At 34.8% G+C, this 15612-nt stretch overlaps 2 protein-coding genes across 9 annotated transcripts; both read right to left on the bottom strand.

The window, feature by feature from the left end:
• Positions 1 to 247: 247 nt before the first annotated feature.
• On the bottom strand, positions 248 to 4590 carry LOC133679514 (uncharacterized). 4 transcript variants are annotated; one of them, XM_062102126.1, is made up of 12 exons: positions 4439 to 4477; positions 3833 to 3855; positions 3676 to 3754; positions 3480 to 3566; positions 2974 to 3090; positions 2362 to 2781; positions 1835 to 2241; positions 1656 to 1755; positions 1480 to 1539; positions 1318 to 1404; positions 1080 to 1208; positions 248 to 1007 (listed from the first exon to the last, which is right to left on the bottom strand). In XM_062102126.1, exons 2-12 carry the CDS (start codon positions 3847 to 3849, stop codon positions 708 to 710), a joined length of 1803 nt encoding a protein of 600 aa, XP_061958110.1. In that variant the 5' UTR covers positions 3850 to 3855; positions 4439 to 4477; the 3' UTR covers positions 248 to 707. The 4 variants fall into 4 exon arrangements, with proteins under 4 accessions (XP_061958110.1, XP_061958111.1, XP_061958109.1 ...); XM_062102127.1 differs by lacking the exon at positions 3833 to 3855 and having other exon boundaries at positions 4471 to 4590; XM_062102125.1 differs by lacking the exon at positions 3833 to 3855 and having other exon boundaries at positions 4439 to 4585.
• Positions 4591 to 7646: 3056 nt separating this feature from the next.
• LOC133680191 (probable E3 ubiquitin-protein ligase ARI2) lies at positions 7647 to 13090 on the bottom strand. Of its 5 annotated transcripts, none has more exons than XM_062103002.1 (8): positions 12648 to 13088; positions 12118 to 12150; positions 11725 to 12007; positions 10841 to 11321; positions 9659 to 10207; positions 9435 to 9586; positions 8546 to 8717; positions 7647 to 7939 (listed from the first exon to the last, which is right to left on the bottom strand). In XM_062103002.1, exons 1-7 carry the CDS (start codon positions 12783 to 12785, stop codon positions 8578 to 8580), a joined length of 1776 nt encoding a protein of 591 aa, XP_061958986.1. In that variant the 5' UTR covers positions 12786 to 13088; the 3' UTR covers positions 7647 to 7939; positions 8546 to 8577. The 5 variants fall into 5 exon arrangements, 4 of the variants coding, with proteins under 4 accessions (XP_061958986.1, XP_061958987.1, XP_061958985.1 ...); XM_062103003.1 differs by having other exon boundaries at positions 7647 to 7974; XR_009836272.1 differs by lacking the exon at positions 7647 to 7939 and adding an exon at positions 8845 to 8917 and having other exon boundaries at positions 8478 to 8717; positions 12648 to 13090.
• Positions 13091 to 15612: the final 2522 nt, after the last annotated feature.

A 15612-nucleotide genomic window follows, 5' to 3' on the forward strand; every position in this document is an offset into this window, starting at 1 on the left:
TTCCCTCTTTTTGTTTCTTTTCCACTTGGTCAAAAAGAGGAGAGACACTGGTTGCTGGGGTTCAGCCACCGTTTGAAGCAGAGATTGATCCGCTATCAAAAATAAAATTTTTAAAAATAAAATAAAAACATTATTTTAACATATTTTCAATTATAAAATATTTTAAAAAATTAGTATACATGTGACTCGCTGCATAGAACATGTCAAGTTGTAAAAGAAAAAAAGAAATCGATAAAAGATGGTGAAGTTATTATGTGAAATACTATCAAGATACTTCCTGTTGATAATATTAAGTTTTGCCGAGACATTCCTTTTACAAAATGTTACGCAATATGGATAAATATTACACAAAGTAGTAACAACCATTCTATCAACTTTTGCTTCTCTTGCATCATCATGGATTTTGTAGACAACAGAAGTGGAATGACAGCCAAATCACAACAATGCTGATCTAAGAAGATTGCTGATCATATAAGCTCAAGGCAGTTGGAGTATTTTCTGATCATAAAGCCAATTGATCATCATTCTTCTAAGATAGACACTTCAATATGGTGTCTAAATCAACTTGGTACTGCTTAGTTGACCATGAATTTCAGGTATGATTCTTCTGTCGTTTCCACATTATATTGCAAACATAAGTTGAAAAATTAAACTGCTGCTTAGCTCCAGCACATGTAATCCCACCCATGCTGATGGAAATGAGGTAACTAGGCTAATTCCTTGGAAAGCAGATAGCGAAACGCGAAGTTGTGAGGAATCCACTCGATGTTCTTGCCAAATTTTCTGTGCCGACACTCCTGAATTCTTTTCCGCAAACAATGAGGCAGTAAATGCTCTATCATTTCCATCAAACCGGCAGGGCAAAGTTCCAAATCCTTGGCAAAAGACTCCACAATCTTTGGTATATGGAGTTTCTTTTCTTTATGTACAATGAATGCTGATTGGATGTATTCTTCCTTTGCAGCCTCCAGATCCTCAAACACTCGCTTAGGAGTATATACTCGAACCTGAACAATCGCAATTCATTGCTTCAATGAGGAGCATAAGCAGGCATACAAATCATGAATAATGGAACATACCGCAGGATCAGAATAGCTTCCTGCACAAAGTGCAAAATACAAGCGAGGTTCAGGATGATCAATAGAATAAGCTTTCCTTCCATCTCCAACCTTGAATTTTGTCTTGGAAGAAAATAGCTGCCACAGCCACTGCATCCAGATATATGCCATCATTATTAGGAAACCTTTGTTAAAACTGAAACTAAACCACACTAGCAGGCAATGTTGTTAAATAGAAGTTTCAGAGAAGCATATTTACCTGTCCTGGACGGAGAAGCCGACATCCCAGAATATAACTCTGTATCATGTCTACATTAACTGTATGACCCCCAACATTGTATGCTGCCTGAAACATACAACAGCTTTTAAATGGTGTTATACATGCTTTCTTCTTGAAGATGAGCGGTGAAGTTTTTCTCACCTTGAGTATTAAGGACATCCTTTTCATATTATTTTGTGGAATGCCGTATACTAAATATGCCTGTTGGGCAACATAATGCAATGGAATGCATTAGTTCAGAGACTAGAAGTAAAACTGCAAAAAGGAACAAAACAGAGCAGAATCTTGAGGATATATAATGAGCTTTAGAACCTCACATGCATCACAAGTGCATTGTGCACATTGATCCAAAACGCTAGTTTTTCCTCGTGTTTCATCTTCCTAGGATTAACCCCTTCTAGCTGAGAGACAAGTGACCTGAAACAGGATTAACCAACAGTAGCATTAGACCATACGGTGCAAAGTGCATTTTGTCAGCTATGGTCACTGAACTCACCTAAAATCTTGCAGCTTATGTTGAATATCTCTCAGCTTTTGACTATCTCTACAAATGTGTTGGACCTTGGCCATTGAGCAGTATGGTCCACTGAATTCCTTGGAGGCTCCAATGTGGAAAGGATTGTCAATTGATGAGTTGAAGGATGAAAAGTTCCCGTACTGGGGGCTCCATATGTCACCATGGCCTTGTGATGGAAACTCGTTGGGTGATGAAGAGACTGAAATACGTGAGGAAGCATAATCAGGATTGATCAAAGGTGGGTCTGCAAGTTCACAATATATGGCTGAGATCCTCCTGATCATCTCCTCAGAAAGCCAGTTCGGCGTCTCTACTACACCATAGCGAATAGAGGTTCCAAGATGATCTGCTAGACTGGTTGCATTTGAAGTATCATTCCAAGCTTGCTGAAAAGAAAACGAAAGAGAACAGAATTTACAAAAAGTTACTAGTTTTTACCAAAGTTTAGTTGTTTAAGGAACTTTGCAGGAATGATTGCTAGGAACACTTCAAATCAATCAAGTTACCTCCAGCATTGACAGTGGGAGAGAATGGTATGAGTCTATGGCTCTGACTATAGATCGCGTTGGAGGAGAAGTTCCAATAGACCGCTGAGATATTGAGGAATGACATCGATGAATGCTGGAATCTAACAGTTTTTCCAGTCCCCAAGTGCCATTGCATTCCTTGGTTAGTGAAGTAAGATGACTTGCATTATCAGTGGAATTGTCCTTAACTGACACGATATCATTTCTAGGAACTGCTGGAAACATTCCTCTATGTGCGTCTGAACTCATTTTGAACCTCTCATCCTCCCTTTCATCCTTGGTTGACAGAGATGATGCTTGTTGGTCAAATGTTTTTCTATACAGTGAGAGAAGATATCGTTCCATATACACTACTTCCAGTTCCAATACTGCAATTTCCTTCATCAGATCCTTAGCGGGCTGCAATTTCAGTAAAATGAATGTCGCATTGCTGTTAGAAGCAGTTTCACTCAGCCTCTTGCTAAGGTGAGAAAGGGAAACAGCTAGGCAAAGCATTTAAATCAACAATTAGTCAATTACAGTGCATAGCAGCAGATATGTATGCATTGGCAAAATGTAACTTACTATGTGATTTACAACAAGAAACCTTACCTTGGGGATTGACTTATCAGTCATGATATCATGGGAAAAAGACCTACTACTTAATGCCTTCTCCAAGGCACGGCGCACCAAAACCTGGTCCTGCAATCGGTCTTGAAGATCTAAAATCTGCATGAGGAAACAACTTGCAGTAAGTGAAAAGATTGTTGCATTCTAGAATATAAAAAATAAGAAAGACTCTTCTCTGTTTGTCCTTTTTCTTCTCAGCTGTGGACTGTTGGATAGTTTTTCTCAAGCACTGGTGAATTATATAAATTACAAGTGTTCATAGCTTCCTCTGCAGATTGACCAAATTTCTGGTCTAAACTTGCAATGGGTAGCAAAAAGTTAAGAGCAAAGCATCTAGAGAGACTTCCTTGAAAGGAACTAACTTTTACAGAGGAGAAATAAGGAGAAATAAACAGGGTTCTTGAGCAAGTACTGATATTAGCAATCTTAATGAATTTCTTAAAGCTTTTACACAGTTAGCACAGAAATAAGTCAAGAAATATATCCACCTCCTGCTTTAATGAATTTTGAACCTCTGTGTTAGGAAATTGCCTCTTCTTGACTTCAACACAGTCCTCAAGCTGTCCCATTTTCTTCTGTGAAACAAAATTAACAATCAAGCAAAGTTAACCTTAACAGAAGCAGATATAGTTGTAAACTGACTACAGATAGTTTATTGCTAAAAATCAACCAGTAAAGGCTTACCGATTTAAGGTGACAAAAATCTTCAAAGATGCTGTTTGGTTCTTGTTTAGCAACATCAAATTTTCTTTGACATGGATCACTGTCAATGAAAAGAACAGAGCTGATCATGATAGATAGCAAAAGACATCGAACAAGCATAAGTTCTTCCGTTTTTTACCCTAAAACATGGTCCATCAGCAGCTAAACATGAACAACCAGAACAAGTGTGTGAGACTTTGATGATTATTCACTGACTAGAAAGAAAAATGGAGGCAAAAGAAAAAACGAGTTCATGTTTTCTATTAATAGAGATCTATTTCTAAGATCACTTGCAGAAGAGCCATATATCTAACAGCTGCTAGTATCTGCTGGGCCAAAAAAAGTATAGAGTATGGGCATGAAGCTACACCAATAGTATTATGAAGTTACAACAAGTAAAGGCTACCAACTGATAGCCATAACCAGAAACCATCATATACTATAACTTCTACTTCTAGGCAAGAAATTTAAAACCGAAAAATAATTGTAAAACATAGACTCAGCAAGAAAAGTGTTCCTAGTCGTACCTAAGAAAGAAAGCTACTTATTTGTTAGCCTAAAAATGTTAAAGGTATGGACATGGAGCTGCACCAATATTAATGTTTAGATACAGAATATTTCAGCTCTATCTCTTCCCAGAAACCATCTTTTTTATGATTTCCAGTCCTAGCACGCCTTCAGAAGGATAAAATAAGATTAGCAGCAATAATGATTATTTTACTACTAAAGAAAACTGTGAAGCTACCTTTTAGAATGCTTGTGCCTTGAAACTCTTACCTCCATGGACTTGAACTGTTTAAAAGTTGAACCAGCCCGACACTTCACTACATGCATTGAGGCAAATAAGTTGTCTTTAGACCCCACAGCTGAGGATTTTCTGAGAGAGCATTAAATGGATGGCAAATACTACCAGAAAGTATTGACATGCACTAAGCAAAGAAAAATACACTTCATGAAGGAAACGTCCAAAAAACATTAAATGATAACAGAATAAACTCTGTTTATAAACAAAAGAACCACCTTGTATGGAGAGAGACTAGTCATGCAAATGGGCTCCTTTTCTTTTTTTCTTTTTTTCAAAAGCTGAGCAGAAACTAGTGGTTCGAAAAACCAAAGTCGGGTTTTAGCTATATCTATGCGAGCCCCCAAAAACCAGTTGTTTTATTGACATGTAGCATAAAACTATAGCAAGTATGATGCAAATATAACATGCCTGTGGATAAGTGCTATACATATAGTGTCTCAAATAGATAGTGCTTAAAGGGGTGTCAGTTTTTGACTAGTCCCTTTGTCTTAGAAAGCAATGCCACCTTTGAAGCTTTTGTTATGGTGGGCTTTTAGCATTGCATGAAAAGAAGCAAATGATCAGTTCATGGCTTTACCTTGTAAGATCTTAGAGGTGATGCTTAAAAGTGATTCAAAAGGAAGAAAGAGACAAGAAACAAAGAGGTTACTGACTTGTGCTGTATATATAGCAATTAGAGTTCATGGGATTTGAGCTTCAACGAAATTTAAACTTTGCACTTCATGTGGCTTTTATGCCATTGAACTTTGAAGGCATGAATATAATAACAATATATATAGAGATCAAGTTACTAACCTAACCAGGGGATCATCAAATATTCAAATTATATATTTGCGTCATGTCTGCCATGCAACAGGACCATGTTCATCGACTAATAATAGTGATTTAATGATTTTGATACTGAAAATAATTGAAGTATAATGTTTATTTCATTCATAACAGTTGGGTTTTCAGTCCCATGATTCTCCTGTACAAGTACTTGCAACACGTGCAAAGAATATACTTTTTGAAAAGCTGGGAATTGTATCAAATATGGATGCAAAGTGATCCTCCTTTGATACTCATCAGCTATATTGTCTTTATTTTTCCAATCATAAAACGAAAGGGCTCGTAGCCAGCGCTAGCTAGCACATTCTGCACTAGAGAAGACATTAACAGTGGCGTTGGTGGTCTGTTGGAACTAAAAAGAGAGAAGCATTTAGAAAAGGTGAAGGGACCTTAAAAGGGCTGAAAGGTAGAGGTCAAAGGAAAGGAAAAAATACAAGAAGATTGTTTTGATATGAAATGACTGCTTTGGTGGGCTAACCATGCAATGCTCCTTTTTTCTAGTCAGAAAAACAATACTTGCTGGGGAAAGCCTCTTGCCTTTATTTTGGGTAGAGTGCCATATACATGGTAAAAAACAATTAATTAATTAATTAAAAATAACAACATTGAAGGTCATACCCCCCAAAGAAGAGGAAAAAAAAAAAAAAAAAGATTCTAACGGTTGCTCTAGCGGGAATTGTTTTGAAGGGGCACGTTTAACTAGAGTTCCAGGACCTTGCTTCGATTAGAGGCGGAGCGAAAGACACAAAAATAAACAAAGCATTGGGTAAAAAATTGACTGATGTCCTACAGGCTACAGTGTCAACAGAAATTTTGATAGCGTTTAAAAATTTTAATTTTTTTTATTTTTTAAATCATTTAATATATTAATATTAAAAATAAATTTTTAAATATAAATATAAAAAAATACTGTAATACATTTTTAAAGAATATTCTAGAAAGTAATTATTACCGACAAACTCAAACACTTTGAAAATGTCCTTTTGCTGCCAAAAATAGGGAGGGAATTACAGATGATTTCAAGATTTTTTTTTTCTTTTATTTATTTTTGGACCAAAGTATATCCACACCAACTGGGTTCTATGAGAAGATAAATGGCACTGATCCACTAATTAAATTTTTTTTTTTTTTTCTGGCTTTTCCTTTGCCTTCGGCTTACCAAATCCAATCAAGCGACAGAAAATATGGAGTCGTCGACAGAATGAGTAGGAGCAATACACCTGTCAAAATGTTAACCCTACGCTGCTACACAAGCCTAACCACATGGGATGATGTCACTGCTCTTCTGGTCTTTGACGACTCCCAGGTCCTCTGTAAGTATATGTCTGAAATGCCCTTAAACTCTTTTAAGTTTGGGATACATGTCGTTTGATGCAAAGGAGAAAACCTCTGGCCACAGACGACAAACTATCATAGGCTGACAGGCTACATGTCGTTGACGCGTTCGCATATCCCATAGTTTTTATTCATTTATTTAATCACATCCCTTCATATTAATTAATTTTATTTTTTAATGGACTGTAGATAAGTTTTGACCACAGATCGTATCTCAAGAAGTTTCTAATTTGGATCGAGGTGATGGGTCAACTTGGAAAATCCAATCATATAATCATAGATTATAAACATGTTTAACTTTTTAAACAGGCCATCGATTTCATAAACTTATATAAAACCAATAACAAACAAAAATCCAATCCAAAATCCAAGAGCAATTTGACTTGATGGAGAGCAAGATACTCGAGATTTGCAGAGCAACGTGACCCGGAGAAGTTTCCGATTTGGTGGTATGGGGTGCGGCAACTCTGGCAGTACCATAGTAAGATTGAATCAAATTATAGTTTTTAGTTTCTATCTACCAATAAAACTTGATATAGACAAAATGACAGACAAGAGTCTCGTTCTTGAACAAGACGAGCATCAGTTTTCAAAGGAAACTGACAGACATGCTCCCTGGTGTTTATTTAAAATGCTGGCACTTGCATTTATTGTTTTTGTTTAACCCAAAAACAAACAAAAATCTCTACGAGCTACGAAACCCATTTGATTTAGTGCAAAATGTAGACATTAATTAGCATCTCTAAAAGACGGTGTTGGAAGGCAAGTCCACATCTCTATAATTTTTTTCAACCATCTGTTGGCATTTTCGGACCAGTTTCATTCACTATCCATATTAAAAACCAGGAGAATCGTGAGAGTCTCTCTGTCTGTAACTTATAGTCTTGAATTTAAACCCTAACGACATGAGAAGAATTATACCTCGAAGCCATTCAAACCCCTCATGCCAAATCTCTATAACTAATGGAATAGAAAGAATAGGATCTGATTAAAGGAAAATGTTCTCATTGGGGGTTCAACTGGCTAGTGATAATGGGTTTCAAACAATTAACTTAACGTCAGGTTCCATTTTTTAACATCGAATTTCATGCCGAGACTAATGCGTTCTTGACTCCCGTCATACAGGAAGAGCCTCGTGGAACGGTATTATAGAAACCCAGGAAGAGACACATGAAGAAAGTGAAGTTTCCAATAGCAGCTTAGTCAATGCCTATGATGAAAGATAGAACAACCAAAGGCATCTTCTGTTGGTTTTTGAGCTCTCTCATTTCCTGTTGCCTGCGAGTCTGATGACAGATTAAAAATTTTCCTTCCTTCAAAAAAAGAGGAGAGAAGCTTAAATTGTTATTCATTTCATGTACAGATGTCAGGCTGTGCAATCACTAACACCAAAGTAAACAAATCTGAGCTTCACAGACAAAACCTAGAATCTAAGATCCTAGGGTTTGTCTAACCCCATCAAACACACAAGTTGTTGCTCTGGTGGATATGGCAAACCCACAACCAAAAAGGTCCTTCTAAATACTCCTAAGCCCAAGTGTAACTATCTAATTAAAAAATTTATTTATTTATTTATTGCACAAAGGAAGGTGAAAAAGAATACGAGGAGCTAACCTGCCACCAGTAAGACTATCATCATTTGTAAAATTACGACAGATATGTTTCAAGTCTAGCTCAAATCTCTCAGGGAGAGAGTATTACCAATCTATCACCAACCAGTGTCCTGATAAAAGGCTATGTACAATAAAAAAAACAATAGGTAGACATCGAAAATCAGATTTGACTTCCAGAATATCCTAGGGTAACAGGCAAGCACTTTGATGCTTAATCCACCAATTATCAATTCCATAGCAAAAAAAAGAGGGTCCGGAGTTAGAGCTGTACAGCAGTATATATGGAGCCTGCAGTCTCTGGGTTCAGTTCCTGTCTACAATCTCTGCTGGCAAGTTCAGATCAAAAAACCCACCACCCTCCTTTTTAGCACGCTTCCGATAAGAGCATCCACTATCATCTGAACTCCCAGAGCCAGAAGGTCTGTCATGTTCTGATGCCCCACCTACAATGCAAATTTGTCAGTGCACCTTTTAAAAAATACACGAGCCTCAATTAGCTTTCTAACCTTGCATAGTCTTATTGGCACACACGCTATAACCCAAGATCTAATACATAAAAAGAGAGCATACTCTATAAGAACCGCAATGGCTCCCTACTCCACGTTGTAGACAAAGTATAGCAATAACAATACAAGACCTCATTCTGCATGTCACAAGATATGGTTGAATGAATAAAAGGTTTGAGATGTATACTTTCCCAAAATCAAGGATTTTGGGAAAAAGAAGAAGATTGCTTATAAATAACTTCTGGCAGCATTATAGTAGCATTATGTGATTCACAAAATTGGACATTCATTTAGAATGGAATAATGCTTTTCTTTTCAAAGGTATGAACAGTATTTCCATCCTCCAAACAGACAGCCCTTGCAGTTGAAAATCTGACAAACAAAAATCAACTGAAAGATTTTACAAAACAATAAAGGGCCCAACTCAAAAAAAAAACAGATGCAAAATCACCTGACAATTTACATATAGTAGAATATAGACATGCAATAATTACCTACAACTTCCACATGATTCTAAAGAAGAAATAGATAGTTAAAATTGTTTTTGATGCAACACTACTGTATGGCTATTAAATGGTGGACAGAAAAAAAAGTAGTTTTTCTCCTCTACTAAAATGAAGCGTCATTGTTAGAACAGATTCAAACTCAAATTACCACTTGGTAGATATTCATCTGTAGAACCAAGTTTGGTGTTCCAACAAGAGGAAAGTTCCGATGCCCTTTCAATGCCCTTCGACTTGTAAGGAGCTATATGATGGGTGCCTAGATGAAGAGAGCCCAACAAATCGCTCTCAATGCATTCATACCTGCAAATCCCTCTGTTAGTTTATGAGTTACAGTTTTTTAAAGATATTCAAAGCCATTGTAATCAGACTCACATTTTCTGACAGAGGGTATCAATGGTCACAGACAGATTGATGACGCGCATCCTTATATCCATAACTTTATCCTGGCTGAACTGCTGAAAGGGCTCCTCCAGAAACATGGAGAGTTTCTCAACATTCGACTCAAGCTGCTGTTGCTGATCCTCAAATAGATTCTTTTTTATTTCCCTTTCCTCGTCTGTCATCTCGTCCTTAAAAAACTCTTCACCAAACATGTAAAATGCAAACGGGTACGAATAAGAAAGAACCCGTCTTGATCTGAAAAGTCTGTTGAGTCCATTAGTTACCCAGCTGAAATCTTTGAGTCTCAATTCCCTCTCTTCTGCAACGGACACCTTGTCTAGGATTGATTCCTTCAGTTTACTTTCAAGCTTAAAGGAATCTGTATGAGCCTTGAAGCGGTTATGATAATGCATATATCGATAGAGATCCCGTTTCGCCCTTTCGGTTTGTTTCTCTCGGTCTTCTTTGTAGCGACCACAACTGTGACCTGCTATTCTTGACCAAGTGTGGTCTCTACCAGTAGCTCCACCACACACCCAACTGTGAAAAGGAGAAGGACAAAGTTTTAATGCCAACTTCACTGAAAGATATTATCAAAAGAATAAACATGTTGCAGCAATGCAGTAAATCAGTAAAATGAATCCACAAGAGATTGGTAGTGATGTAGGAAGAACAAGGCAAAAAATAGCTAACACAGCCTTTGGCTGGTTGTCTGGGCTGAACAACCAGAAAATAGAGATTATTTTTTATAGTAGCAGCACTTTAAATGCTAGCAAAATCACAAGTAAAATCTTTGCCCTTAAAACAACTAAATCTTATCCGTCCAAACTAACACCATATTTATTATGTAAATAAGCTATTCAAAGAAAGACCCTAATTATATGAAAGCTACTGCAGTTGTAGCTCCTGCTTCAGGTAGTCAGCCACACTAAGTCAACCCCAACAATCCCAGCAGAAAATGGGGCAGTCAAGTCATGCTAGACCATTCTGACAGGGCTGTATGAGTATGGAGGCATATTACCATGACTATTATTCAAGAAATGGAGGACAAATTTTTAAAATCCACAAACCTATGTTACAACCATACGCATCTAATTCCTTTCCTTTTGGTCAAACAAGCATCAAGTTGCAAATTTACACATCAATGAGAGAGAGACAGGAAAGTATGCTGACCAAAATGACTGTCCACAGATGCAGCTAACAAGGTTGCAGCCACCATTTTTCTCGACAGGTTTGTAGCACTTTGGACAAGGCTTTGTATGAACCGTGATCCAGTTAACAGTTTCAGATTCATCGTGGCACTTCTTGCTCCAGCGCTCCCACATTAAGCATGAACAAGGCGAGTGTGCTTCTGATAAGCAACTGAAACAAAACTGCAGACCACATGAACATTCTACCTCGCAAAATTCATCCTCCTCAACTCGTATAGCTTTCCCACAGTGAGGAATGCTCGGACACCATTTGACCATTTTATTGTCCTCAATATACGACTCAAGAAGAAAGCGATCAAATTTCTCTGCCAAATTAGGATGCCTTCTACTAACTAAATTCCTGACAATAGCTTCATCACAAATAGCACTACATCTGTGTGCCATGCACTGGATGCGCCTGCTCTGGCCCTCATTTATTTTTATAATGAAGTGTTCTGTCCAGCCTTCAAACAGCAAAATCAGCAAAAGAGATATAGTTAGAAACAAGGTGTTTAAAAGAAAAGGAAGCTATGAAGAGGTTAATCATGATTGAAGCATCAGCATTAGGTATATCCCCATATAGTATATCAATACCACCAATACATTCATATATCATCATCAGCTGCTAAAGCTCCAAATATCAGTTCAAAATGGCTCTACAACTGGCAAGCACAATTCAAGGATCTTGAATTGGAATTCAACAGACTTAGGTACAAGTATCTAAAATAAAACTGTAGACAACCATACTAACTTTCACCAACTGATAAAGTCAAAATTAACCATATTTATAGAATTATGCATATCAGAAAAGATATAACCACGGCTGTAAGAAGAAAATCAATCATTAAGAATGGGTGAAGTGCTTACAATTGTTGCAGAAACAATGGCCACATTCCATTCTTGTGGCGTTATCAGCAGATGCATCCTCTATGCATATATCACAAGTTATTGTAGAAGATGAACTCAGTGGCACATCATCATCAACATTTTCAACCACAGTAACACCTGCTTCAGTAAACAAACACGATTTCCCTTTCTCCACAAGCACTGCAAGTAGCTTTTCAACATCCCATCGATAATGGATCAATAAAGTCCGTGCATGGTGTTCTTTTAGTGATAGCAACTCCATGACTCTCCGCAAATCTTCCCTCTAAATCAACAAATCCCAAATCAAAATATCAACAACGGGAACTATAAAGTACATATACAAGAAGACAGTTCAAAAGGTTCGATTTTTTTTTCTCGCTTTTAGAAGTATACCTGTGCAGCCAAGAGGGACTCTTTAGTGATCACCTGCAATAAATCAAAAAAGGGTCACCAAATACAGAAACCACAATAAGAACTCAGCAACTATCCACACATAATCTTCGATTTAACAAACGATTCAAGCTCCATAAAGCTACCAATGACCATATTTTACTTCTAACAGATATAACTGCCAACACACAATCTTCAATTTACAGCTTGATTAAGCTACTAATCACCAAATTTTACTTCTTTTAGGGCTTTTTTCCCAAAATGGAGATTAAAAAAAAACTAATAAACCAAAAAGCTCAACAACTTACGCCAAAACACCCATTAACTCAAAACAATCACCAGCTACACACACAACATTAACAAATTCCTCGTTGAAATACCTCAAATCGCCCCAATTAAATAAATCACAACCAAATTAAACACAAAACCTCGTAGATAAAACACAAAAAAATCGCCACCAAAAACACATAAAAGTTCAATCTTTTTCACGCTGAAAATCAAACAAACACAACAACCACAGAAAACAAGCATACCTTAGTAGTTGAGCCCTTAGGTGGAGCCCACTGTAAAGCAGAATCGTCATTGTCGGCAAGGCCGTCATGCGAGTCACCATCATCGGCGTAATAGTAGTCCTCCTCTTCACTAAATCCATAATCCTCCTCACCCTCCATCTCTAATCAATTACAACTAAAATTATTCAAAATTGAATCCAAAATAATATGATTATCTTTTATGTGTCTCTCGTATATGTAACAAAAGCTGCTGAAATTGTGTTAATTTGACGGTGGGGACTCAATTGTTGAGTCGAAATCGGTGATCGACGGTTTTTTCCGGCGAGATCGAGGTGGCCGGCGAGGGAGATGTGTGTGTGGGTGGGTGGGTGTGTTGAGAGAGAGAGAGAAAGCGAGCAAGATGTATAGAGAGAAGAGGCTTACAGCAGAAGCATTTTGTAGAGAGAGAAGCTCATAGGGACGCGATTGTAATAGAAATGAAATTTAATTATTTACTTTTTTTTTGTAATTTAATTTAATTTAATTTCTTGCCAGGTAAATATGTCGGTTTTTTTAGACATACATTTTAGGTAGGAAATAATGGTTGTAACGGTGCCGTTATAGGAGTTTTTGAGAAAAAAAGCAGTGCCGTTTTTGGTGTCGCTGAAAAAGTCTTGGTTGTGGTTTGTTGTGAAGGTTTAATATATATATATATATATATATATATATATATATATATATATATATATGAGAGAGAGAGAGAGAGAATTATTTAATTCCAAGTACAACTAAATTTTTTTTTGAGGATTTTTTTTTTGGCTCAATGCTGTTGCCTTTTACGACCATGTTTATAGGATATTTTTAGAGCTTGTATTATTTTTTAAATAATTTTTTTTATTAAAATATATGTTAATAATATTTTTTTATTTTTTAAAAATTATTTTTTATATTTTTATATTAAAATGATTTAAAAACACTAAAAATATATTAATTTAAAGTTAATAAAAAAATTTTAAATTTTCAAATTTTTTCAAAAGTATTTATATGAACACTTTTTTTTAACTGGGTAAGAAAATTGATTTTAGTTTTAATAGATTGAGGTCTTGTTCTCATTGTAATTCAATGGTGTTTTTTAAAAGAATTAAATTTTTTTATGTTTAAATTATTTTTTAAATATTTTTATTATTATTTTGATGTTAAAAATGAATTTTAAAAAATAAAAATATATATTTTAATACATTTTTAAGTAAATAATATTTTAAAAAATAATATATATCCTACTCAGAAATGAGTTGAAGAATATTAATAAGTTATAGCACTAAAAATTATTTATGAGATAGTTAATTATAGTTGAAAATTTTGTTCTATAATAATGGTTTTGTGCTGTGACTGTGAAAGATAACAAAATAACAATTTATTGGTCTGTTAAGATATTGGAGGAAACACACCAAGCACAAGTGGTTCTGCGTTTTTGTTTAATGTCATTGAAAAAAAAACAGTTTTTTAAACCAAAAAAAACAAAAGATAATGTCTTGTATGATACGTGATAATCCATTGATTTAAATAATATTGAATATTATTGTAGTGATTTTTTTAATGTATTTTTATTTAAAAAAATATATTTTTAAAATATTTATGATATCAATGCTTTAAAACAATAAAAAAACATAAAAAATATTTATATACAGCATAACAATTCAAAATGATTCTAATAAATCCACTCCATTTATTTTGAATTTTTTTATTTTCTAGCATAGTAAATATGTCACTCGAGTGAACTCAATGATAAAACTAATGGAATCAGAATATGGTAAAAATGATGCAAGAAAAATCTCTCTGAAAATGAAAAGGGCATAACTGTCTTTCAGTAAAGCAAAGCCATGTCCTTAAAATGATCTTCTATTCTCGTCGTAGTTCCCTCAAAACCTCTCCATTCGGGAGATTTAATCTCTTTATTTTAATTTATTAAAATATGACACCGAGTTTACCTCGACTCTAAAATGAACGTTGCCAAGATATATTAAATGTATGTTTTGAATTGTGATGGTAGTTTTAATTTAAAATATTTTTTGTCTATAAATATATTAAAAAAATTTATTTTTTTTTAATTTTAAAAGTGTTTTTGAAAAAAATTATTTTTTTTTAATTATTTTTTTTATGTTTTCAGAGTGTTGAGGTTAAAAATAAAATTTTAAAAATAAAAATATTATTATTTTAATAATTTTTTAAATAAAAAATTATTAAAAAAACAACCAAAACTACAAAAAATTTCATAAATATTTATAGTTTTAATCCTAACCAGTTACAGGATTATTATTGATCTGGCGCGAACTTGCATGGATTTATTTTTAAAAAACCCCTCTACTACTGTAAAGATCACACATGGTATATATGTAATAATCTATCAATTAAACAACATATTCAAATTATAATAATATATTTGTTTTTACTTCAAGTTAATTTTTTATAATGTTTTCAAATTATTTTGATATATTAATATCAAAAATAATTTTTAAAAAATAAAAATATATATTATTTTAATATATTTTTAAATAAAACATACTTTAAAAAATAATTATTAAACACCTCTTAAACTAGCAAGCCAGACACACATGATGTCTGAACAATTTGATACGAACCAATGTGATTTTTATTTTAAGAAACTATTGATTTAGAGACAAAACAGAAGATCGTGTCTTGTAGTATATGTGATAATCTATTGATACAAGACAATTAATAATCATGTCGACAAGATGATCTTCTCGCCCCGTCACAGATCTAGTAACTCACTTCGTTTATTTTTTTCATGTGTTATAAGTTACGGAACTCATGTGAACCCAGTGATAGATGGACGGCGTCAAAATATATTAAATTTAAGTTAAAAATATTATTATGAAAAATATCATCTCTGCACCGTAAATACTGCTTCTCGATTTAGATTCTTGTAGTATAAAAAAATAATTTTAACCAGAGATGATATTCAACAAATCAAGTGGCATGGGAGTGT

This window comes from Populus nigra, chromosome 19 (genome assembly GCF_951802175.1).
Source record: "Populus nigra chromosome 19, ddPopNigr1.1, whole genome shotgun sequence".
In the NCBI taxonomy this organism is placed as follows: Eukaryota; Viridiplantae; Streptophyta; class Magnoliopsida; order Malpighiales; family Salicaceae; genus Populus; species Populus nigra.

Excerpts from the sequence above, each read along its gene's own strand:
- LOC133679514 (XM_062102125.1), bottom strand. The coding sequence starts at position 4,527 with ATGCATGTAGTGAAGTGTCGGGCTGGTTCAACTTTTAAACAGTTCAAG. Across the intron at positions 3,091-3,479 it reads AAAATTCATTAAAGCAGGAG|ATTTTAGATCTTCAAGACCG; the intron begins GTGGATATATTT and ends TTCCTCATGCAG. Across the intron at positions 1,209-1,317 it reads GGCTTCTCCGTCCAGGACAG|TGGCTGTGGCAGCTATTTTC; the intron begins GTAAATATGCTT and ends ATCTGGATGCAG.
- LOC133680191 (XM_062103002.1), bottom strand. The coding sequence starts at position 12,785 with ATGGAGGGTGAGGAGGATTATGGATTTAGTGAAGAGGAGGACTACTAT. Across the intron at positions 12,008-12,117 it reads AGTCCCTCTTGGCTGCACAG|AGGGAAGATTTGCGGAGAGT; the intron begins GTATACTTCTAA and ends TTGTTGATTTAG. Across the intron at positions 11,322-11,724 it reads CCATTGTTTCTGCAACAATT|GCTGGACAGAACACTTCATT; the intron begins GTAAGCACTTCA and ends TGCTGTTTGAAG.